The 26,349-nt window shown below is 39.2% G+C and overlaps 1 protein-coding gene across 5 annotated transcripts in view; it reads left to right on the top strand.

The window, feature by feature from the left end:
* The window catches only part of LOC124711241 (TBC1 domain family member 4), a 485,094-nt gene that overhangs the window by 416,222 nt on the left and 42,523 nt on the right, over positions 1–26,349 (top strand). For all 5 annotated transcript variants that reach the window (XM_047241206.1, XM_047241201.1, XM_047241203.1 and 2 more), the window contains exons 2-5: positions 10,941–11,075; positions 23,286–23,705; positions 25,362–25,519; positions 25,733–25,808. In XM_047241206.1, coding sequence (XP_047097162.1) covers positions 10,962–11,075; positions 23,286–23,705; positions 25,362–25,519; positions 25,733–25,808 — 768 coding nt within the window. In that variant the 5' untranslated portion in view covers positions 10,941–10,961. The remainder of the gene's footprint in view (positions 1–10,940; positions 11,076–23,285; positions 23,706–25,361; positions 25,520–25,732; positions 25,809–26,349) is intronic.

Here is a 26,349-nt window from a genome sequence, read left to right as displayed (position 1 = left end):
AAGCGTGAGGATAGTTTCAGGTAACCAATGACAGCGAGAAATTCCAGTTTGCTTTTAGCGATAAAACTGAAATTTTGCTGTCTCTGCTTTGCGCGTTGAGGTTGCGTTAACCGCCGTGAACAAAGCGATCGTGATTTTAGTTCTGCTGGCAAATTGTTGATCGCCGTGTTCTCGCATGCATTGCGCACCACGATGTTGTGGTTGGGTTAGGACATGAGCTTAAATTCAGGGCTACAGAACGCGTCGTCAGCGGCAGTTCAGTCACTGGTCTCTTAAAATCAGCTGTCGACAGAGCACCTCCCATTTGAAGTCCATCATACCTCGTATCTGCCGCTTCCAACATTGCTTCGCGTTACACATTAATAGCATTTGTGAAGTGACCCGCCATGTTTGTGTGTGTCGCCGATAACCGAGCGGCAGCGGTTGTGGCAACACTGTAGAGGCAACTGAAGTCGCCAACTATCAAGTTAATTTTAATCAAAATGGTTCTGAGCACTATCGGACTTAACTGCTGAGGTCATCAGTCCCCCAGAACTTAGAACTACTTAAACCTAACTAACCTAAGGACATCAAACACATCCGTGCCCGAGGCAGGATTCGAACCTGCGACCGTAGCGGTCGCGCGGATCCAGACTGAAGCGCCTAGAACCGCTCGGCCACGTCGGCCAGCTAATTTTAATCGAACTAACAGTCAGAACCGTGAATAAAAATCAGATAACTGCGCTCTCCATTTACAATGACAAACCCCGTAGGTGGTTGCCGCGAAGTTAAAGCACTATAGACGTCACTTCCTTTCTTCATGGTGTTGAATTCTATTTCTACGAACGTTGGGGGCGTCTCGACGTGCTAATCTATGTGACACTACTAAGAACCTAAAGATGCTGCTTTAAAGCAGCGAAACACATCGTTAGTAATCATCAATGAAAAGCTGTCTGCGGTTTAATTCAACTTCAGTTATCTTTAACCTCATTTCGGCTTGAAACCTACGAGTGCCGGCGACAGATAAAGCATTCTCAGCTCTGCGAAGCAGTTTTCTGTTACGCCTATATCAAAAACAACAGATTTGCTTCTTCTGTTGTTTACGACAGTGGCATACTGACTTTGCGACACACTAACGACACAGTTTTGAAATTTTTGAGCGGCAGTTTTCCTTTTCTTTCAGTTTCCACAAATGTGGACAATTTACCTTACGATCTTTGTCAAGAAGATGTACTATGAATTTTGCTTTGGTCAACAATAAACCATATTATCACTGATACTGCGTTAATGCTGTTACTATGTACAGATTTAGAATAACGTTTCGTCATATTACTACTTTAACTATTCAGTAAAAGGTTAAGCAACAGATAGGACGCAGAACATACCATACACAATTTTGGCGCCGTCGTGTAAGCGCAGACGACCAGACAATTCGTGCAAGCGAGCTTCAGCTCGGGAATAATATTACAGAGACGCTGCAGCAGACTGACTTTCTACGAGTTATCTACTGGAACAAGAAATTGAGTCGTGTAAAAGTGGCTAAAAATTAATGTAAAAGGTAATCATGCCAATGGTCTGCGTGATGCCTTTGCGATTGCAGACTAACTGACGCTTCCCGTATCACAGCGAGAGATCGCAATCGTAATCCATGGAACATGTGCTTAAACCAACTACCTAAGACTAAAAACTGAGACACATGTAATCACAACACACGAGAACTCTGGCACGTCCGCAGCTCGTGGTCGTGCGGTAGCGTTCTCGCTTCCCACGCCCGGGTTCGATTCCCGGCGGGGTCAGGGATTTTCTCTGCCTCGTGATGGCTGGGTGTTGTGTGCTGTCCTTAGGTTAGTTAGGTTTAACTAGTTCTAAGTTCTAGGGGACTGATGACCATAGATGTTAAGTCCCATAGTGCTCAGATCCAACTCTGGCACACGCATCGCTGTACAGAAAATACAGTCTCTCGAAATAATGATGGGTATGGAATAGAGCTGTCGCCATAGACTATTAAATCTCTTACGGGTAGAACACTGAATTAGACATTTGTCTGGTGTGTGTAAACACAGATACCTAGCAATCAGTATCTCATACAATCAACTGTTAATTGATAACTGCTGCCACAGAGGCTGACACGGTCACAAATGTTGCGATCATTAATGGCGCATCCGCTATAGCGTTATTGCTGAAGACATATTGGCCCTCAGCACGTCAGCGTAAAGTGATGGTTAGAAAGAAACGGGTGATGTTATCGGACGGGCTTCCCTTTCTAGTAACAGTGATGAACGCATACAAATTTTTGGAAGTTAAACCATCCAACAGATATGCTTAATGTTTTCATAACATACCAGTGAAAATGGATTTTTCGAGTAGAAATTTGCACACCTCTTTAAAGAACAAAGACATGCTTCTCAAAACATACATGGAACCATATTTCACCACGATAACAGCCCACCTGTCGAAGATGCAATCGACTACACAAATGCGCGATGTAGTTATTTGGCAGGTGATATAAAAGTATCCCCCTTCTTCTTTCTAGCGTCATCCCATATCGTCGCAAGATCAGCATGTATGTCTAGATTTGGCAGTGTTAGTCGTACAGGGTGGTGGGATGTCATTCCTTCAGCCACCCCTTCCCCACGGGGACGGAATTTTGTGTGCCCCATCAGTATGCGTCTATAGTCCGATCCACAGACATGGCGGTTCGCGCATGTCGAGGCACGGAGGGGATTGTATTGTTGACGATTCCAAGCGACAGTTGCGGTACGCGCATGCGCTTGCTTTCCGCAGATTATGTCTATCGACTTTTTAGGCAGAATTTATCGCTTATCATCACAATCAACGATGACTGCTCTCAACAAATGGAATCGAAATTCACTAAACAACTCGCTCTGATCACGTTTAATGCTCGCATTAGCTACGGCATTCACAGCCACAGAACAAGAAAAGAGAAGCGCAACTCCCGTGTTAGAAGAGGGAAACACTGACCGACAGCAGCGCCTCTAGTGGTATGAAGATGAACTAAAAAATGATAAACATTGCGGGTTGCAACCCTTCTAGCTTATGTAGGCTGTTTTTTTTTCCCCCCTTTTAATTTTCTTATCTCAGTTTTCTGGGCGTGCTATGTAATTATTTTGGCTAGCATCATAATAAAATAACTGAAACATGGCTATAGCACATTGCAATACAGCAGTGACAAACCTATTGTTCAGGAATATTACTAGTCCAATTTAGCTGCAACAATTTTATTTAGCTTCAGCTTTTAACACTACAAGCTTGTTTCGACTTACTGTCAGTTTCAATTGTTGCGTCTAGTTTTTATGACGCACAAAACATCCTGGAGCTTTTATATGTTGATAGAAATCAGTATAATTGTGGCAGTTTGCAAGTCTGTTTTTGACGTTTGCGTCTGACAGTCGCTGCTCCTATGATGATGTTTTCTTGAGCAGGAACTGTCAGGCGTTTATATTGATCAACATATAAGAGCTCCAGGATGTTTTGTGCGTCACAAAAACAAGTCACAACACTTGAAACTGACAGTAAGTCGAAACAAGCTTGTAGTGTAAATAACTGTCACAGGCTAAATAAAAATTGTTGCAGCTAAACTGGACCACAAATATTCCGGAATAATGTCATACTTTGACATCTTACAAGCTGTGCGGTCAATGAAGAAAAAAAACCTATTATTAAGAGAATAATCGGCAGTTAAAGAGGTTCAACTAAGAAATCTTTATCACAGTGTTAATTAATGAAGAATTTTAAATTTGTTACAGCTATGTTTCAGTACTGTAATTTCTGAGTAATTGCCCAGGAAACTTGCACTACTGACCATTAATTTCTTAAAAAATGTCCCTACATCTTACCACTGTAAATTCTTCAACATAAAAAAGAAGACATAAATATTAAGTACCAAAAATAGGAAAGGTGGAGGAAAACAGTGAAATGAAAACAAAACTCACTTTTTATTTCTCAAGCACAAGACAAAAATTTCACTATGAACAACAGTTTCCCCTGATTCACTAGTGATATTAGAAATTTCACATGGAACACCTGCCACATGTTTCGGAAACACATCCCTGTTTAGCCTATGCCTAGTTTTATTCATAGAATCTTCCTCGAAAAAATTATCTTCACAAACAAAATAAGTAGCACAGTTCACATCAGGTGACAGTTTACAAATACTTTTCCACTTCAGAAGCAATCCTTGAAGTTTTTTTGGAAACCTGTAGAAATGCTTGTTGCTAAGTTTCTCCGTTCAACCGACGTAATATCCAGATGAACAGCCAGGGAATGTACAGGAGTATCACAACGTCAATTTGTTGTATTGAATATTCTGAAACAACATAGAATTCCTCATTAAATAAAACTACCACTGATATATCAAAGTTATTTAATTAAGCAAACGGAAATCACACAGCTCCATTCACGACAGAAGAGAAGACTTTTCATTTATAGGCTACGAGATTATTTACTGAAAATTAAATGGCTAACCTTAGGATTAATTGCGGACACTTTTTCAGCAGGAGATCTCTTCAATTCCACCGTGAACTTTATGAAATTTAAAGTAAAAAACCTGTTTATAATGAAAATCAGTACTATGTAAATATGAAACATATGCAACGACGACTGTAATTGTTGACTCTAGAACAGAGCAAGAATATCAACAACCGCCATTGGATAGCTCTCATTGGTCAATTCCAGCTTCGTTTGCCCACTAGCGCCTCTAGTGGTCTGGAAGGAACTACCTGGCTTGTTGCCTCTTCTCCCATACAGCTTTCACCCCCGTGTTCACAACAGAGTGCGCAGAACACTACTGGACGCTCATTGGCTGTCAATATACGTGACATAGGTGCGCAGGACAAGCCTAAACTCGACCGCCATTGTTCGTGACTGCTACTATAGTGTTATGCCGTGCGAGAATGTTTTCGAAATGTTTGTGACTTGTGTAGCTGAAGCAGGACTTGGGTAACGGCGTGGTATTCGCTTAGAGGGATGTGGCGAAACCGCCTAAGACCACGTCCAGGCTGGCCGTCATTAATCCATCCAGTGGATTCGTCCCGGAGTCAGCACACCTCCCCGAATCCCAGAAGTGGCGTGCTGATGCGCGACGCTATCCAGGCGGAAGGTGACCTAAAAAGTGTCTTGCAGAAATCTGTTACCAGTGAACTGTGAGCCCATTTCAAAACAGTATGCGAAGTAATGACTCAAAAACACAAGAACAGCACTTCAGAGTTCTTGGGTTTAAATGGAAGTGGTCTTATCGCAGCTCAGGGTGGTGTCACAAAATTTTTTGGTCGTCATACAGTTACATTTTGTATGGCTTGCTGACTGCTCAGGTTGCGCATTGCGTATCCAAATTTATAGATCTAATCCGTAGTTGACGAGCTTCCGTCCCATATCTTAACAAAGAAACTTGCCTGACGCAATGCCTTACGAGTGCTGAATAGCTAAGCGGTTCCTCTCCCTCATTAAACTGTTCGCGCTCCTGTAATTGACCAAGCTGTCATAATGGATGCTCACATCTACTAAGCGCTGTTGTGTTCAAACGAACCTTCAAGCTAATGACGGCACGGCTATTAGTTTTTTGTTGTAGTTGAGATAGTCTGCAACTCAGTAGTTTGTTTGCTCCACCATTAGCCCTGCGCGACTTTCTTGTTTTCATTATGATTGCTTCACGGTGTTGCAGTTATATACATTTTTCCCTCGTGATCCACTTAGCAACTACTGTGGAATTCTATCTTAGCAGATTCCCCTTCGTGGCCTAATTTTTTCTGCGTATTAGCTCCAGATTTGGCTGAAGTATTCGAGACGCAGCGTGGGCCTGAAATCTCGCTCTGTCACGCACGGTTCTCGCGATACCTTATGTGATACGATAAGACTTAAAAGCAACCACCATCGGTGGAGCGCGTACGAACGTAGTTCAGCATCTCAACTAGTTCACACTCCTACAACTGCGATAGAACACTGATATGATTATCGTATCGCCTGGCGCAAAACGGTGTCCTTTATTTCGGTATCTCTTGCTATATTAGCAAGATAACTCTTCTCTCAAATTCTATTTGTCTTAGGTTTAGAATTCTTCTTGTACTTCTTTAGTTGCAGTGCTACTAAATGCCTCACTAAATCAGATGCAGTTACCTTTTTTTAGAATGATTTTCTCGTACCGTTGTTAAGCATGTGTTACATAAGAAACACCAGAGCAACTGTTCCCATGTGTGCAGTCTATCGCTGTCCCACTTTGCATTGCTTCCTGGAAGGTCTCGCCTTAATGTCCCTCCTAGCCAACCAACCAGCAACCACGACATAGCTGACATACGAGGGTGGTTTGATAACTATAGTAAAAGAGCAAGAAAAAAATATTTGTTTCGTTAACAATTCACCTTACTTCTCGATATAAACTTCTTCGAGGGTTATGCAATTGATCCAGAGATCCTCCAGCTTTTTCATCCCATCGCAAAAATAGGTTCTGTCGAACTCTCCAAAATACTCTTTGACTGAGACGATCTCTTCCTCATCCAATGAAAATTCCTTTCCAGCAAGCGAAAGTTTAAAGTTAGTGAACAGGAAGAAGTCGCTTGAGTCGTCAGTCTGCGAATAGCGTGGATGAGGAACCAATTCGAAGCCCAGCCCATGCACTTTCACCGTTGTTATCACTGATGTGTGGGGTGGTTCATTATCCTCGTGAAAGAGCACTTCCTTGTGTACCAACCTTGGTATTTTTTCCAGGCAGCGCAAGTTTCAAACGATCCAACAATCATAACAGAATCCAGTTATGGATCCCAAAAAAACAGTGGTCATCATCTTACCAGCGGACAAAATGATTTTGCCGTCTTGGGTGCACTTTTACCAGCCTTTGTCCATTGTTTTGACTGTCGTTTTGACTCTGTGGCTCCTATTTGCCTGAGGTCTTTGGCGTGTCAGACTTCTGCGGAAAAATATTCATTGGAAGTCCATTATAATTCTCCTTCAAATGTCGCGAATAGCGAGTGGCCAGGAAACGATTGTCGCTTCTGCCCTGTGGGGTTAGCCGTGGCTTGTTTATGTGAAATCACATAAGATTTTCGGGTATTATCACCTTTCCCTCGTACGAAGTAGTTGTCGAAATTTACCCGAAGTTAAAAATAAAGTGAAAGCTAGCTTCCATAAGATAATGCTGTCAACATTTTAGACATATATATTCCAGAAAGAGAAACAGAAAAATAAAATTGTTACTGCCTTTCGTCTCAAAAGGCAAGCGTCTGACGAAAGTAGTCTATTTATTCGATGCTTACATTGAACTCTTAAGTAAGTACGTTACTAGCGTTAGCGCTATGTGGGTACTAACAAACAAGGAATTTAATGTGAATTCCATTCCAGTGTTTAAAACATATGGATAAACCAAATTTAGAAATGGCGCATTCTTATTTTATTTATTTTTTTAGTTAGTGTCGTTGTAACACAAATTATACTTCCCATTTTCTCAACTCTTACGACTAGAGCAACGAACTATTGAAACTAAACAGTAATCGTGATTGGTCCTGTTTTACTGTGAACCTCAAGCATCCAACTGAATATCAGAATGTATTGTTTCGTTTTATTTTTAGGAAGAGCGAATCTATAAACAACACTGGATTAGGGAAAGACCTAAAATGAAGTGCGTTACCCAAGGCAGGGACCGGCAACCTTCTAATATGCACGGGCGTTATAATAGAACTCGAACCCCTGACCTCTAATTTATGAGATAATTACACTGCCCCGAGCCTACAGTGACCCCCTTGTCAGGCTTTCAAACAAGTGACAAGTCGAACCAATACCCAACTTCAGTGTCGGGGAAAAAACCCATAAAAGAAGAATGTTCTGTGGTTTTACAACACAAGGTTATTTAAGGTAGAAAATGCGATTTTATTTATTGATTTATTTTCCTGCAGTGCACTTTTCTGCCATTACATACACTGTAAATGTTCACTGTTTGTAGGTTTGGTGTATTAGTATAGAAGTAGTAGTAATAGTTTTATTCATCCGTAGATCACTTTTACAAGGATACTGGAAATATCATGGTATTCAAATTTAAGAAGAACGAAAAGTAATATAATTCATGCATACAGGCATTTACTTACTTACAGACCTAGTTTGACAAGAATGGGACAGATAGCCGGCCGTGGCCTTACAGTAGAACCATCTTGGCGTCTGCATAAAGTAATTTGGGAAACGACGTAAAACCTAAATCAGGATGGCCGAGTGAAGGCTGGAGCCTACACCCTCCTGAATACAAAGCCAATCTACTTAAAACAGTGCTGATGTTTATTTTCCAAAGTTGTAAGCGACGAGATGATATTTTTGAGATACGTACACATTGTGCGACTTCAGATTTTTTCCCAATCAACTGTAGTCTCAGAGATTTTTATTTGACACAAAACGATGTACGGCAAATGATTTGCAAAGTATGGCTCTAAAATTCTATACTACATGAATTTCACTGCAGTATTCACAGGCAGAAGGTAGTACTGATGTGAGAGTTGTAGGAGTAATGATTTAGTGGTGACTTAAAATATTATAGGTATTCGTGAACAGTTCACTGCTGGTACTTGTAATTCTTTATTTGGGGGCCAAATTTATACCCTTACGTTAAAATAAACTTTACGATATTTGATAATCGTTGAACATATGTAAAATGCCATGATTAAAAGGGATTCAGATTGACTCTATCACTTGTCTATAACTTCGAATCAAAAATACGTTTTTCATACGACGAATGGAAGCGCGAGTCGAGCGAAGCAGGTGGAAATTGATAAGTTGTCACTTCTGTAAAACTGGAGCTGCTATCAGGGATTGAGGTCAGTGGCTACGGTGGCTACAAACCACTCTATCGCCTTAAGATCTTTGGACAACAACATAAAAACATGTCGGAGCTAGATGTCAGGTATTCGTCTTCGGCGTATAGTTCTCTGCGCAAACTGCGTTGAAGACAATGGAATCTTGGAAAGAAGTTGGTGTGTAACAAGTGAATCATCCCTTATTTAATGCAGAATTAATAATTTGCGGCGTCTTCTTGATTTCCAAAATAGAGGATCCCCACAACATTTGGGAACTCTGATGCTGCTTCACAACTGGTGTATAGGTAAAGGATTCTAAGGGGGCAAGTTTGCATCGAACCCCATTTATTCGGAGGAGAGCAACCCAGACTTGTACGCGTGCAATCTGTAATGCTATTCAATAATTTCAGTTAATTCAGAAGTCGCGGCGAACTTTTAGTCACACGGATTATTGGGAGAATAGTTTCGGAATAATGTTAAGCATGGCACTTCAAAGAAATGTGCTGCCTTTAATTATTGTGTTACGGGCAACTAAACAACTAATAGCTGTGTACATGTAATCACTATTACAAAATGAAAGTGTTAACTCAATTAATACCAATAATAAGCGTCAGGCGTTAGCTTCATAATAAACCAAAAAGGATTCCGGTGATCGCCGAGAGGTCGGTCAGCGCTTGATAGTTAAAGTATGTGAGATTCTTGTGAGGAAGTAGACACTACATAAATTACCTCTTCCGAGGAGGAAGATCGTCTTTTGATATTAGGCTAAGAACAAAGTTTGCTTCCCATAGACAGCTGGAAAAATTTCGCTGCAAAAATCAGTCAGTAAGATTTCGTATTTAAATGAGCATAGACGACTGGATGGATAAGGAATGAAGTAAACACAAACACCGAATAGTGAATTTGGTGAACTATACACAGTTTTAAAAATATAACATATGTCGCAGGTAATTGCGTGTCTCTCCCATAAATGTCTTTCATCTCATTAAAAATTCCTGTCATATATGAACTAAAGAGTAAAAGGAACCATGAAAATATTTACCTGTATCCATAGTCACATCTAGCTCAGCTATCAGCCTTAAAATTATTTTTAACCTATTTTCATGATACAATGTAATGTAAAATCTTATCCTTGACAGTGGCACAAATACTGAAACTGAAGCAGTGAAATGAAAACAGCAGCAAACAAAATAACATATAACGCACTTTTTAAAAAAGTGCTTTTAAAACATCGTAAGTTTGGAGAGAGCACTTGCTACCAAAAATTCAGAAATATTTTTAATCGGCAATCTATTCTATACTTTTCCAACATCACATTACTAGGCAGCTAATGCCTGTCTACAACAAATGTGCAAAGAATGGAATGGAAATGTTATGGGTGTTTTGAGAAGAATAGCGCGGCATTTGTGTGCTAGTTAGTTGTTATGGAGAAGTCATGGGCATACAGTTTCAAAACAAAAATGAGATACCAGATTAGTAGCCGAAAGCTTGGCACCATGAACCAAAAAGACAGTCGTTTCCATCTGGCAGAAAGGTTATTGACTGTTTTCTGGGATAGGAAATGGATTCTTTTTATTTATTTGTTGTTAAGGTTGAAACAATAACTGGTGAGTTCCAAATGAGTATTTGAACAAACCTGATAAAACTATCCAAGATGAGAAGCTATTATTTAGAAAGAACAAAAATATATTTTCACAGGACAACACACATGACTTCAATGAGGTGTGTTTCAGTAACAGTGACAGAACTAATGGACTCTTCATATGAATCATTGGAGTATCCATCAGTTCAGCAAAACTAGCACCCTCTGGCTTACATCTGTCCCAACATCAAGCTGCAGAAAAAGTGTCAATACAAATAATGTGGTTGTGGCACCTGTAGAAAGGTATTTTGTAACCCTCCCAAAACCACACTGAGAGATACAATCTTTTTAGTGAAAGAAAAAAATGCCAAGTGCGGAGAGTTAAAAAAAGTGGAAATACTATGGAAAATGATTGTATTTTTAGATTAAAAAATCTCTCGCTTCTAGTTGAGATATTTTCACCTTGCTATTTCACATTTTATGTCTAAACATGTGACCTGTTGCAGTGTAATGATAGCAGAGCTTTACACATTTCAGTTTTCATACATAATGTGTTTTCAGACATTGGAGATGAGCTTGCCACATTGTTACAGGTGGTGGAGCTCTTCAATGCCATGAGGGAGCAGAGCAAGGACCCGGCAGTGCTTGCTGGTGCCAAGGAGCGCTCCCTCAGCAGTGCGGCCGCCCTTGGCCCAGACATCTCTCCCAGTACGTCACACTACTTTGAGGTGAGTTGCTCCTGTGTTTCTGTCTATGAAAACCTTACCTAAACTTTCACTGACTCCCTCCAAACCCGCCATACGCCATTGCATTAGAGTCTTGCTACCATATCGTAAATTGGTGGCCACATTAAGAAACTACAACACAAGGGTAAAACTAAACTCAGAATGGGGGACATAAAATTTGGAAATCTCATAATTCTAAGTGATGGTCCACTGCTTTTAGTAACCTATGTAGGTTACCTTCCCAAAACTTTACAATACTGCCAGTGTCTTGGACAACAGTATTGTTTTCCTCAAAGTAAAAACTGGATTAAATTTGATATGAAAGAGCTCGTGTTATCTGGTGATTCTGACATGACACACAGATACGTCCCCCCCCCCACCCACCCACCCCTCTCCACCCCCACCCCCTGCACACACACATTTATCAGAACTAATAGTTTCTTCCTGCGGGATGAGACAGGTTTAGGTTGAGGGAGATTAAAAAGGACTTTGGCATGCAGGACCTTTCCTCAGGCGATCACTTTCTCCTGCTAGTTCCAAAAATTTGGATAGTCAGTTGGCTGTACTAAACATTGCACCTTGTGGAGATAAGTACCAGGGGCAGCAATTTAATATGAACAATAGTAACTGGGTGGTATGAAAAACAGATATTAATAGTCGTACACTGAACTAGACACCAGATGAACTAATCAAAAAGCTCAGCATGTTTTGAATTTAGGAGTATTTCTCATTGTATTGACTTGACTTGAAGGCGGGGTGCAGGCTTTTTTTGCTTATTTCCATTTGTTCTGTGGATTTTTGTTTTCCGGAGTTTTGTAATTAAAATAAATGCATGATTATTATTCCACATATTTGCTGAAGATGAAGATCAACACAAATCTGCACTCTCACTTTCCAGTAATACGATTATTCTAAGTAGGCCACTATACATACAGTATGTACATAATTGTTGTTCTTTGATAGTTATAAGTGTAGTCATGTAAATTTTGAGCAAACTGAGGAATGAACAGTGAATTTTTAGGTTAATAGTTTTTGTGATACTTTTATGTTCATTTATACGCTTTGTTAGTGCAGATGGCATGTTCAGTGTAATGATATTTAATTTTTTCAGTTTGAATGCATCTCTGTAACTACAGTGCCCTTTCTTGGTGGGATTTACAGAATGTGACAATTGAAAGCAGTCACTGGAACAGTGATCTGTCCAGCTGCTTTTTGATCATGATGACAGCAAAGTGGCAGGTGATCAAATGCAGGGTGAAATGCTTCTGTGTTTTGAAGTTGGCTCACCCACAAATATCATAACACAGTTTGTACTTTTGATTGACACATGGGCAAGGAAATGGTAGATAACAACATGGAAGTGAAAAGCAACTGAAGACACTTGATAGAACAAACATTGATGGACGTGAGAGGGTACCTTCCATATTCTGTATTGGAATGCAGAAGTAATCATCCTCCTTGTGGCAACAGTCTTTTGTAGGCCACTGGGACAGCAGTGTTCCGTGTAATTGATGAAAGGCACTGGTAATTTGTCTTTAAGCAGCATCACAGAACTATGGGCCTCTGTCACTGAGTTTAATTTTTTGTAGTATTGTGGAACATATACTTCATATTTACATGTTTTTTGTTTGGAGATTATTGAATATCACTCTTACGAATCAAATGATTTAAGTAAGCTCTGAAGATGTGAAAACAGACTTGCTCTCGTTTCATTCATGAGATTTAAAATGCTTTTCATTCATGAGATTTAAAATGCTGTACATAACAAAGCCGGGTTAATGGGATACTTAATGAAATCTGTAAAGCCTTTGATATAGCCCTCAACCCAAGTAAGCAAACTATGTTAATTTTATTTTGATGTTTGGTTTTATTAACAAATGTATAATTGTTCAACAGTAATTGTCGTGGTACTTTTGAAGAGCTTCTGTAATGCATTTGCTTCTCAAGTAAGACTCATTACTTACGACCAGCTACATCTGCTTCTAAATACATTGGCGCAAATATTTTACTACTCATCACTTGATACAGTAAATTACACGATTTGCATCTTGTGGGTCTTTAGGTGTTTAGGTGTATGGGCATTAGACCTTGATCTAAGCAAGAAACAGGCTGTAGAGAACATCCCAAAGCCCATATAACTAAATCTCAGGTTCTAAATACCACCCTTAATTATTGAGCAAAAAATAACATTGAAAAACTGTGTAAAGTACTCCTCAGTGGTATTTGCTACTAATGCATAAATACACTTTCAAATAATTTGTATTTTACACAACTGCAGTACCTGTATACTTCAGAGTGGGGATAGGAATTCTGATAGACAGGTTTTAACAAACTGCTGGCATATATAAAGCAATAAATTAGGAATCTGATTTAAAAAAAAAATGAGAACACACTTTATTAGCCACTCCTACGAATTGTCTGATAAACAGCAGTCTTCAGTCATTGAATCTAGCCAAGTTCATGTAAATGACAGTGTTTAAAATCAAACATTTTGTTTTAAAGTCTCACAGTGTGTATAAAGATTTTTCTTTGATAAGTGCTGATGTAGTGTAAATACAGATGTGAAAATTACCGAACTATCAGCTTAATAAGTCACAGCTGCAAAATACTAACACAAATTTTTTACAGACGAATGGAAAAACTAGTAGAAGCCAACCTCGGGGAAGATCAGTTGGGATTCCGTAGAAACACTGGAACACGTGAGGCAATACTGACCTTACGACTTATCTTAGAAGAAAGATTAAGGAAAGGCAAACCTACGTTTCTAGCATTTGTAGACTTAGAGAAAGCTTTTGACAATGTTGACTGGAATACTCTCTTTCCAATTCTAAAGGTGGCAGGGGTAAAATACAGGGAGCGAAAGGCTATTTACAATTTGTACAGAAACCAGATGGCAGTTATAAGAGTCGAGGGACATGAAAGGGAAGGGAGTAAGACAGGGTTGTACCCTCTCCCCGATGTTGTTCAATCTGTATATTGAGCAAGCAGTAAAGGAAACAAAAGAAAAATTCGGAGTAGGTATTAAAATTCATGGAGAAGAAATAAAAACTTTGAGGTTCGCCGATGACATTGTAATTCTGTCAGAGACAGCAAAGGACTTGGAAGAGCAGTTGAATGGAATGGACAGTGTCTTGAAAGGAGGATATAAGATGAACATCAACAAAAGCAAAACAAGGATAATGGAATGTAGTCTAATTAAGTCGGGTGATGCTGAGGGAATTAGATTAGGAAATGAGGCACTTAAAGTAGTAAAGGAGTTTTGCTATTTGGGGAGCAAAATAACTGATGATGGTCGAAGTAGAGAGGATATCAAATGTAGGCTGGCAATGGCAAGGAAAGCGTTTCTGAAGAAGAGAAATTTGTTAACATCCAGTATTGATTTAAGTGTCAGGAAGTCATTTCTGAAAGTATTTGTATGGAGTGTAGCCATGTATGGAAGTGAAACATGGACGATAAATAGTTTGGACAAGAAGAGAATAGAAGCTTTCGAAATGTGGTGCTACAGAAGAATGCTGAAGATTAGATGGGTAGATCACATAACTAATGAGGAAGTATTGAATAGGATTGGGGAGAAGAGAAGTTTGTGGCACAACTTGACCAGAAGAAGGGATCGGTTGGTAGGACATGTTCTGAGGCATCAAGGGATCACCAATTTAGTATTGGAGGGCAGCGTGGAGGGTAAAAATCGTAGAGGGAGACCAAGAGATGAATACACTAAGCAGATTCAGAAGGATGTAGGTTGCAGTAGGTACTGGGAGATGAAAAAGCTTGCACAGGATAGAGTAGCATGGAGAGCTGCATCAAACCAGTCTCAGGACTGAAGACCACAACAACAACAGTGTAAATACATTGCCTGACCAAAAAAAAAACTGAAGCACCTAATAGAGGAGCAGAGAATGAAATGAAACTTCTCAACTTGAGAGGATACGTGATGTTATTTCAGTGATAAGAAAATAGTCAAGTTTGCAAAGAGCTTTGTTATATGAGCCCATTTATCAGTATGATATTGCACCCCTGTGCCCTGGTTGCGTGCACTGATACAGTTGTATTTTCCTTGATGCACGCTGATCCCCACTGTTGTAACTGGTCCTCATTATCCTGGATACTGGTGCAGGGTGGAGTTAACATCCAAACTGGTACCACAAGTTCTACAGGAGACCGATCTGGGGATCTTACTGGCTATGGGAGTACATTATCATCAATTGGAATGTTCCATGTGTGGACGAGCTTTGTCATGGTGAAAAATGGCATCACAATACTGTCGCATGAGAGGTAACACACGAAGACACAGGCTGCATGTGATGTACCATTGTGCCATCAAAGTCACTTCAGTCACTAGCAGCCGTGACCCAAAGTCGTACTGGATGGCTCCCTACACCATGGTGCCAGGTGTAATACACTGTGTGTCTTCAAAACATTGGAAGAATGGAACCTCTCCCCAAGCTGCCCACCATACTCACTGAGAATGGCCATCCAGGATAGTACAGAACTGTTTTCTAAAAGCTCTTTGTTAAATGTATGTCTTGAGTTATTCCTCATCTGCAGAGGTTGTCCTTGATTAGAGCTACAGAATATAATGGATGGACAAATTAATGAGTGAGTGAATGAAAGAGCGGTGTTAGTATTAATCATACCAAAAACATTGTAATAAAAGTTATATTGATTTTACATTGGTTGTAAGAATCCCTGCAAGGTGCTACGTAGTGGAGTGTAAGAAACAGGCAGCATAGTTATTTAATTCATTCTTAGTCCCATAGTGACCCTATGACTTACCAGAAGACAGATTCAGAAAAGAGAAATGTACCTACAATTACAACAGAAACACACTTTTGTTGTTATTTACAGGAAAGCACCCTTCAAACATCTGATGCTATATATAAGCGCTGGTAGATAGGCACAATAAAAAAAACACACAAACAGACACACAAAATCTCAAGCCCCCGCAACCCATGGCCGCCTCGTCAGGAAAGAGGGAAAGATGAAAGGATGTGGGGTTTAAGGGAGAGGGTAAGGAGTCATTCCAATCCCGGGAGCGGAAAGACTTACCTTAGGGGGCAAAAAAGGACAGGTATACACTCGCACACATCCTTTCATCTTTCCCTCTCCTTCCCTCTTTCCTGTTGAGGCGGCCATGGGTTGCGGGGGCTTGAGATTTTGTATGTATGTGTGTGTGTGTGTGTGTGTGTGTGTGTGTGTGTGTGTGTGTGTGTGTGTTTTTTTATTGTGCCTATCTACCAGCGCTTGCCCGTTTGGTAAGTCATGGAATCTTTGTTTTTAATATATTTTTCCCATGTGGAATGTTTCTATTTTATTTATATCATTAATTTGAACCCAACAATTACGTTTGTTATTGTCACTGTTGCATTTCGAAATCTTTTCTGTCATCTTACTTTCTCTTTTTGTTTGTACAAGTAGTTTCACTTTGTATTCATCTTCCCTTTTTCCGTAATCTACCATACATTTTATCCTGCCTAAATATATTCAATAATACGTAATTTACTTTCAAACAATAACCTAAAAATTTTTAACGCTTTCAACATTACCGCTGCTATAAAATCCACTGTTCCCAGTTTACAAACATTTCGTGTAAACTCGTGAATACTATTGCACAGCTTCAGTTCCTTCCACCCATTAAACAACCATTTCAGCTATTTCCAACAACTTTAGTTTTATTTCCATTCCCGTTTTTTCCCACATAACCGATCATTTTTTAGCAGCTTCCCACAGGTTTTTAGGGATATGTGTGTGTGTGCGAGTGTATACCTGTCCTTTTTTCCCCCTAAGGTAAGTCTTTCCGCTCCCGGGATTGGAATGACTCCTTACCCTCTCCCTTAAAACCCACATCATTTCATCTTTCCCTCTCCTTCCCTCTTTCCTGGCAAGGCGGCCGTGGGTTGCGGGGGCTTGATATTTTGTGTGTGTGTGTTTGTGTGTTTTTTTATTGTGCATATCTACCAGCGCTTTCCCGTTTGGTAAGTCATGGAATCTTTTTTTTTTAATATATTTTTCCCATGTGGAATGTTTCTTTCCATTTTATTAGCTTCCTAGATATAGGTGGTACTGGGGAAATGAAATACCCAGGGCGGACCAAAAACCAATAAACTCAGTGGTGTCTGTTCAGCATCTGGCGGCCAGTGGCCAGCGTCTGTTCCTCTAGTTGAGGCGGCTGCACAAAATCTTCTCGAACTCAAAAATTGAGTCGTATACCTGTGGTCTCAACAGAGATCACCACAAAAACTAAAATTCAACTTGAACGCATGATGGAAAAGACGACCACAGAGTCACTACCCCAAGCACCAGTCGATAGACTGGATTCACCTGATCATCGGATTCTGGGGGATCAGGGACACCATGCGGAGAAGAATTTGAGCTTCTCAAAAACTCCTCACACTCTCAAAGCGAAACGTAAAAATTGTTTTGGTACAATTAATGTGAACACCCTCACTAAAACAGGCAAATTAAAGCAACTTACCAACGCAATGGGAAAATGTAACCTGAAAATCACTGCACTGCAAGAGACAAGATTCACAAATGAAGGACACTTTAACACAGAGAATTACAGGATCTACAAGGGCAAACCTGCCATAAAAGTAAGAGACAAACTACCACTTTTCGGAACAGGATTCGCCGTACACACTTCCGTACTCGACTCAGTTATTGACTTCACGTCTCCCAATGAAAGAGTCTCCCTGTTATCAGTAAAATCAGCTAATAAAGCACACACTCTGATCAATGTGCACGCCCCCACAAATCACCACAATAAAATCTACCCTGAAACAGTGGACAATTTCTGGGAAACACTAGAAGAAACAACAAATAAAGTACCAAGGCACCATGTGAAAATCTTAGTAGGCGATTTTAACGCACAATTAGGAAAGGAAAAAAGAATTCAGAGATACCAATGGACCCCACACCAAACACAAACGTACCAACAAGAATGGTGAAAAACTAATCGACTTCTGCAGAAACTTTGAACTTAAAATAATGAGTACCCAGTTTCAAAAACCTGCACATAAATTAACCACATGGAGATCACCCAGTCTTAGACAGGGTGAATACCAAATAGACCATGTCGCAATATCCAAAGAAAACATAAAAGAAATTCAAAACATCAGAACCCGCAAAGGTGTCTTTGAATCAGATCATCATCTTCTCCAAATAAAAACAAAATTTCAACCCAACAGAATGCTAAAAAGGCCACCCAAAAGTACCAAACCAGATCCAGAATATCTGCAACTCAACAAAGAAAAAATCATCAAGCAAATTAATCAGGAAAAATCAACAGACTGGAAGAAACTAACAGAGAAAATTCAGGAAGCCCTCAAAATAGGACAACCCCCTCGCAACAGGAAACATCGCTGGTGGAATGCAACCTGTGATGAGGAAGTCGACAACCGAATAACTGCATGGAAAAAATTTAGCAGTCACAAAACTGAAGAAAACTGAGAGAACTTTCTTAAAACTCAAAAACAGACCTCAAAAATAATTAGAAAAGAAAAACGGGGATATGACAACAACAGACTCTTTGAAATCCAGCAGGATTTCATCAAAAATAATACAAGAAATTTTTATAAGACTTTCAGAGAAAACTTACAGGGATACCAAGCACCTAGCTTGTGCTTCAAGAAACCCGATGGCTCTTTGGAAACCAACACGAAAAATAACTGCAAAATCTTAGCCCAATATTTCAGTTCCCTCCTCAACTGCGAACCACCCCAAGAAAAACTTGTCTTCTCTTCTCCAGTATTCACACACCCAGACTCACATGCCACGGATCTTGAAGAAATTATGGAGATAGTCAAGCAGTTGAAAAATAACAAAGCACCAGGAGAAGATGGGATCATTGCTGAGTTCTGGAAACTAAACGATCCTATACTTATGCAGAAATTACACCATATAATGTCAGACATATGGATAACGGAGCAGATACCAGAGGACTGGAAATGCGCTCTAATTCACCCGCTACACAAAAAGGGCGACAAGACAGACATGAACAATTACAGAGGAATTTCCCTGCTCCCAGTCGCTTACAAAATCCTTTCCAAAGCGCTTTTAAACAGGATAGAATCCCAAGCCGATACACTAATTGGTGAATACCAGGCCGGATTCATGTGCGGAACAGATCTGGTGCTTAAAGACAATATTACAAATGAGGAAATGCAGAAACACAGTAGTTACATTCATCGACTTCAGGAAAGCATATGATTCAGTGGACCGTGGAACCCTGTTTAAAATCATGGAAGAATTTGGGATCGACCGAAAGACACGAAAAATCACAGAACAGACACTTACAGGAACAACGGCCAAAGTGAAATTCATGGGCGAAGTATCAGAACCCTTCGAAATCAAATCTGGAGTCCGACAGGGGGACGGACTATCCCCAATCCTTTTCAATATTGTTCTAGAAAAGATAATCAGGGAATGGGAACCTCACGTAAAGGGTATCCAAATTGGTATCAAGAAAGAGACCGAATTAAAGTCAAGTGCCTTGCTTTCGCTGACGATATTGCAATTATCGTCAATAACAGAACAGAAGCGATTCACGCAGTGGAAAAACTACATGAAATTTCACAAAAAACTGGACTACAGATATATTATGAAAAAACTCAATATATGGAAAGGCAGCCAGAAAATAAATCCCCTTTAACAACAAAATATGGTAAAATTGCACAAGTCTGCCATTTTAAATACCTCGGTGAAACTATACGGTCCTCAGGATTAAACCGAATTGCCAATGAACAAAGAATTACCAAGCTCCAGAAGGCCTACAAGCAAACATGGACGCTTTACAACAAGAAGTGCATTTCGACAGACGCAAAATTAAGGCACTATACAACAGTGATTCTTCCAGAAGCAATCTATGCAGCTGAAACAATGGTGATTGATGGTCATTCAAAAATTAAGGAAATAGAAAAGCAGGAAAGAAAAATTCTCAGGAAGATTTACAGTCCAATCAACAAAAATGGCATTTGGATCAAGAGACCACAAAACGAACTCTATAGAAAGATCAACATAGTAAGAGATGAAATCAGAAAGTGCCAAGCCAAATTTTATACACACATCTACAGAATGGAAGACTCCAGAACAGCAAAGAAATTATTCAATATTATAACAAGGAGTAAATGTGGCACAGAATGGCTGAAAGAAGTCCAGAGGGATCTACAGCAGATCAACATAAAAACTCTCGAAGATCGCACCGAGTGCGAGTGTAAAGTTTGGGGAAAGAACATCGCGTCAGCCTGGTAAAAAATGGACAGAGGAACGGAAGAAGGAGCATTCTGAGAGGATGAGGTGGTTTTGGGAAGCAAAGAAGAAAAACATCCGAAGATGAAATTATGAATCAAGTTCAATCGCTCTCCTAAAGGGGAACAATCGTTATAATAATAATAATAATAATAATAATAATAATAATATCTTGAAAAGGGATTATAAGATGAATACTGACAAAAGTAAAATAGGAGTGATGCAGTGTAGCCAAAATAAATCAGGCGATAGTAAGGGGAATTAGATTAGGAAATGAGACTAAAAGTAGTAAATGAGTCTTGCTATGTGGGAAGCAAAATAACTGGTGATGACCAAAGTGAAGAGGATAGAAAATGTTTAATGACAATAGCAGGAAATTCATTTTTGAAGAAGAGAAACAGGTGGACGGACAGTTTGTGTAGATAACACAGGCTCATTGCCTAATCAATGTAGTGTATTAGAAGAAATTTGTTAATATTAAATATGCATTTAAATATTAACAAGTATTTTCTGAAAGTATCTGAAGTCTAGCCTTATATGCAAGTGAAATGTTGACAGTAAGCAATACAGACAAGAGGAGAAAAGAAATGTTTGAAATGTGGTGCTAAATAAGAATTCTGATGGCTAGATGGGCATATATACGATAACTGATGAGGAAGTATGGGTACTGAGTCAAATTGGGGAAAAAGAGCTTTGTGGCACAACTTGACACATCCTGAGGTATCAAGAGAGACTTAGTTGGGTAATGGAATGAGGTGTGGGATTCAACAGTTGTAGAAGAAAAATGAAGTTTGAGAGAGAGAGAGAGAGAGAGAGAGAGAGAGAGAGAGAGAGAGAGAGAGAGAGAGAGAGAGATGCTGAATGAAACGTGTTTGGCTGTCAAGAGAGCAATGCAGGATGCCTTCAATGACTACCGTAGCAGAATATTGTCAGATGAGCTTTCACAACACCTGAAGAAATTCTGGTCATATGTAAAGGTTGTTGGTGGCACAAAAGTTAGTGTCCAGTCCCTAGTGAATGAGACAGGGACTGAAATTGAAGGTACCAAAGTAAAAGCTGAAATTCTTAAATCTATTTGCAGATGTTTCTTTACAAAGGAAAACCCAGGAGAATTGCCCCAATTTACTCCTTGTACCACTGAAAAGATGAATGAAATAAGTTTGTGTCAGTGGTGTTGAGAAACAGCTAAATCATTAAAACTGAATAAAGTTCTAGGGTCTGATGGAATCCCTGTCAGATTCTGTACTGAATTTGTGGCCGAGTTAGCCCATCTTCCGACTATAACCCATTATAGATCCCTCAAACGAAAAAACATGGCCAGTTCTTGGAAAAAACCACAGGTCACACCAATCTACAAGAAGGGTAGTAGAAATGACCCAGAAAACTACCATCCTATATGCTTGACATCAGTTTGTTGTAGAATCTTAGAATATATTCCGAGCTCAAACATCATGAGGTATCTTGAACAGAATGACCTCCTCAGTGTCATCCAGCATGCATTCCAAAAACCTCGATCTTGTGAAACCCAGCTCGTACTATTCTCACATGGCATACTGATAGCTTTGGATCAAGGCAGTTGGGTAGATGGAGTATTTCTTGATTTCCAAAAAGTGTTTGACTCAGTACCACACCTATGCTTATTGTCAAATTTTCGATCATGTGGGGTATCAAGTAAGCTTTGTGACTGGATTGAGGACTTTTTGGAAGGGAGGACGCAGCATGTTATCTTGGATAGAGAGTTACTGTCAGATGTAGAAGTAACTTTGGGTGTACCCCAGAGAAGTATATTGGACCCTTGCTGTTCATGTTGTATACTTATGTCCTTGCAGACAATATTAATAGCAACATCTGGCTTTTTGCAGATCATGCAGTTATCTATAATGAAGTACTATCTGAAGGAAGCTGCATAAATGTTCAGTCAGACTGTGATAAGATTTCAAAGTGTTACAAAGATTGGCAACTTGCTTTAAATGTTAAGAAATGTAAAATTGTGCGCTTCACAAAATGAAAAACTGTAGTATCCTGTGACTATAATATCAGTGAGTCACTTTTGGAATCTGCCAACTCATACAAATACCTGGGTGTAACAGTTAGTAAGGATATGAAATGGAATGATCACATAGACTCAATTGTGGGTAAAGCAGGTGTTATACTTCAGTTTATCTGTAGAACACTGAGGGAGTGCAGTCAGTCTGCAAAGGAGATTGCTTACAAATAACTCGTGCCACCCATCCTAGAATTAGAATATTGCTCAGGTATGTGAGATACATACCAAATAGGATGAACGGGGGACATTGAATGTACAAGAGAAGGGCAGCACGAGTGGTCACAGATTTGTTTAACCATTGGAATAGTGTCACAGATATACTGAGGAAACTGAACTGGAAGGCTCTTGGAGATAGTTTACATCTATCTTAAGAAAGTCTATTAACAAAATTTCGAGAACTGGCTTTAAATGATGGCTCTAGGAATATATTACAATCCCCTATGTATCCCTCACATAGGGATCATGAGGATAAGATTAGAATAATTACTGCATACACAGAGGCATTCAAACAGTTATTCTTCCTGTGTTCCATATGTGAATGGAACAGGAAGAACCCCTGATAACTGGTACAATAGAACATAGCCTCTTCCATGTATCTCATGATCGTCTGCAGGGTATGGAGGTAGATGTACATATCTGAGGTAAGAAATTTGCACAGCATGGAGAGATACATCAAACCAGTCTTTGGACGGAAGAGCAGAACAAAAAATCTCTTCTAAATCCCCCTCCCCATCCCAAGTTTCAGCTTTTGATTGTTAGTTAACTCATTAGTTCTGTGGCAGATCATTAATGCATGTTAAAAACACTGTAGTTTCATTACCATATAGAACAATTATTGGAAAACATCCTGTTATAGTGTTACTAAAATCTTCAGGAAAATTGTTTTTTTTACTTAGGTGATGCCCTTATTTTATGCTTTGCAGGTCTTCTATATCGGAAAAATCAAAGTGACACACAAGAGGGTTCCTGATACATTTATTGATGATGCACTTCAGAAGTTCAGAGCACATGAAGCCGAAAAAGAAAGACTAAAGGCACAGAAAACTTCTGGGAACAATATTAACAATTCATGTGGCAGCAACAGTAACAATAAGACTGAGAGTAGCAGTACTCTAAACAATGTCAATGCAAATAATAATATGTGCAGTAATAGTATTGCGGACAGCACCACAATAAGTAACAATGGCAATTGTGTTGCTACCTGTGATGGAAGTGCAGTTACTGTAGCAAACAGTAATTCAAATCCGTCTGTGAAAACATGTAAAAACAACAACGTGATTGAACAGAATGAATGTAATCCAGAGGCGATTAAAAGAAATGCGCAGGAAGAAGCCAATTTCCAGGTAACTCGAGCATATCATAAAAGTTATGTCTTATTTTTGTTACAGAATTGTTTTGTATTATAAATCTGTTGATTGCTGTGTTGTCATTGGAAAAAAGGGAGCCATGAGTCTTTGGATTTTTTAGCAAATTCGCTATAATTCCTTGAAACTTCAGATCTGCATCTATTATTATAATTTACTTGTATTAGATTCTGCTGTAAACCCCCATTCATTGAATGATGATTAATAATGTTCATTGACTGATGATTAAAATGATCACAATCCAACTAAAATATTAATTTCGGATAAAAGAAGGGGGTTATTAGATTGAAAAATCTACTTTTTTAACCTGTGGAAGAAAAAAAAAGATTACTTTTTTTATCATCTCTTGCTTTTTACACATGCAGTTGCAAGCTGAAGGTAGACAGTAAATGTTTTCACCCATAGTACTGTGATTAATATTTATTTTTCTAACAGTATCAATTGTTAAATTTTGTCTTTTATAGTTCATTTCTGGCTCTTTGTCAGAAAATAGAATGAGATGTATTGTTAATTAGGGCAACTAAATGTTCTTTTCCTTGTGTCTTTGTCGTGTATCAGTACAAGGTCATATTGGTTATGAGCAGATATGGCATGGTTAATGTAAGGGGTGGCCATATGCCCTTCCTGTTGCTGTCGTATTAACCCTAGGATGGTATGTGTGTACCTTAACTGTCTGCATATTCTAAGTAGTGTTGTTCAAGTGAAAGTGATGAAAGTTACACCAGCCCAGTATTCATGTAGCGGGATGTGAGAAACCACCTAAAAACCACATTCAGGCTGGCAAATACACTGACCCTTTTCGTTAATCCAGTAGACACATTCGATCCACAGCTGGCTCACCTCGCCATTCTGGAAGCTGTGCTTTAACATGTACGACTATCTGGGTGGGTAATTGGGGCAAATACATCTAAAACAATAAAATGTAATGAGGAATATGAAAGTCATATTTCACAGTTACAATGTGACTGTGGCTCCAAACAAGGTAAAAATAACAAGGAATAATTTACCTCATCTACTGGTGACAAATATGTTGTGATAATTGTAAAATTCAGAATATACCTGAGTTACAGAATCCAGATGTTTCTCATCTTGCGAGGTAGACGAATATTTCATGTTACCAAATGTTTATGGGAATGCAGTAATGTTACACTGTTTACCTATGTACATCTTGATGATTCTCTATTGAACATATTTGATTTTATGTGTTGCATTTTGGGTTACTGCACAGCGCGGAAGTTTATTACGTGTGCATATTTTTGATGTCGTTGATGCTGAAACTGAGGGCATGTGACAGTGCAGTTAAGGAATACAGTTGCCATAAAGTCTTCAGTCCATTAAAGACTTGTGGTTAATATTATACTCTGCCTTCATTTCTCTACAGATATACTGTATCAAAGTGTTGTTATGAGAAAATCTGCCCCAGTTCTCCTTCAAGCCATCTGCAGACTGATAATGAAGGTGGTCTCTGAGTTTAAAGCTTCAAACTGTTGACCTAAGGTTACGTAGATGCAAGACTATTGCTGAATGTATAATGATTACTGTGGCTAACTAATATGTTTTACATTGTTATATAGTCTTCTGTGAGATAAATACAATGTACTAAACTTTTTATCTGAGAACAAATTCACTCTTCAGGATAAATCTAGCTCAGCGGAGTCTCTCATAACACGTAGCATGTCTGATGTAAATGCTGCATCAGAAATTGTGTCAAAAAGATGCGATGAAGCTGTTCGTTCAGAGTCTGGATGTGTGACACCATCTTTAGAAAATCCTGTTGCTCCAGTAAAGCAGTTGTGAGTAGTCTAGAAGAATATATTTTAGGTTACATGTTTATGGCTAAATTTATATAGAAAACTGTATTGTGGAGTATTTCTATGTTCCATTTCATATCCATGTGACTGCTTTGCAAGAATTGTGTGACTATTGTATTTTCATATTTTAAAGATTGTGTAAAACATTTAAATGGAACTGATTCCCAAAGTCATAAAAATTCTTCTTTTCATTAGGCCTCCACTGGAACCTATGCGTGCCAGAGCTGCCTCTGCTGGAAGTGCTCGTGATTTTCGGAAGGGTGATAGTGCGGTATGCTGTTTTTTTTTTTTTTTATGCAGTTTAAGATAACAGTGCAATGTTTCCAAACCATTTGTCATAATTTGCAGTGCAGAGGGGCCAGACTGCTTTCATTTTGGTCTAAAAACACTAGCTTGTATTAACAGATGAAAATAATGATAAATCAGAAAGCTATGCTAAATGTGATTAAACGTAGCTGGAGTACAGAATACATGATGAACTATTATAAAAACTGAAAAACCCAGTTCCTTACACGGCAACGTGTTTATGTTCAATCTTGGAACAGGTTTGAAACTTGCTAAATGGATATCAGTTAGGTGTAACAGCAGTATAGCAACATATGAAGTTCATGATTATGTGCTCCATGGGAATTACACCACTTCCTTTTTGTAAAGGTGTTCTCAGCACAGCAAGGATCTAGGATGTATAATTGAGACTCCCAAGATCTATCCAAACAAGTTCCATAGTATCCATATTAAATTATTGAGATTTCCACACTTTCATTAACTCACACACAGTATTCAGCTGCTATTCTGTGTGCTGTATTGTTTGC

Source organism: Schistocerca piceifrons, chromosome 8 (genome assembly GCF_021461385.2).
Source record: "Schistocerca piceifrons isolate TAMUIC-IGC-003096 chromosome 8, iqSchPice1.1, whole genome shotgun sequence".
Lineage (NCBI taxonomy): Eukaryota > Metazoa > Arthropoda > Insecta > Orthoptera > Acrididae > Schistocerca > Schistocerca piceifrons.
This window is presented reverse-complemented; position numbering and strand designations above follow the sequence as displayed.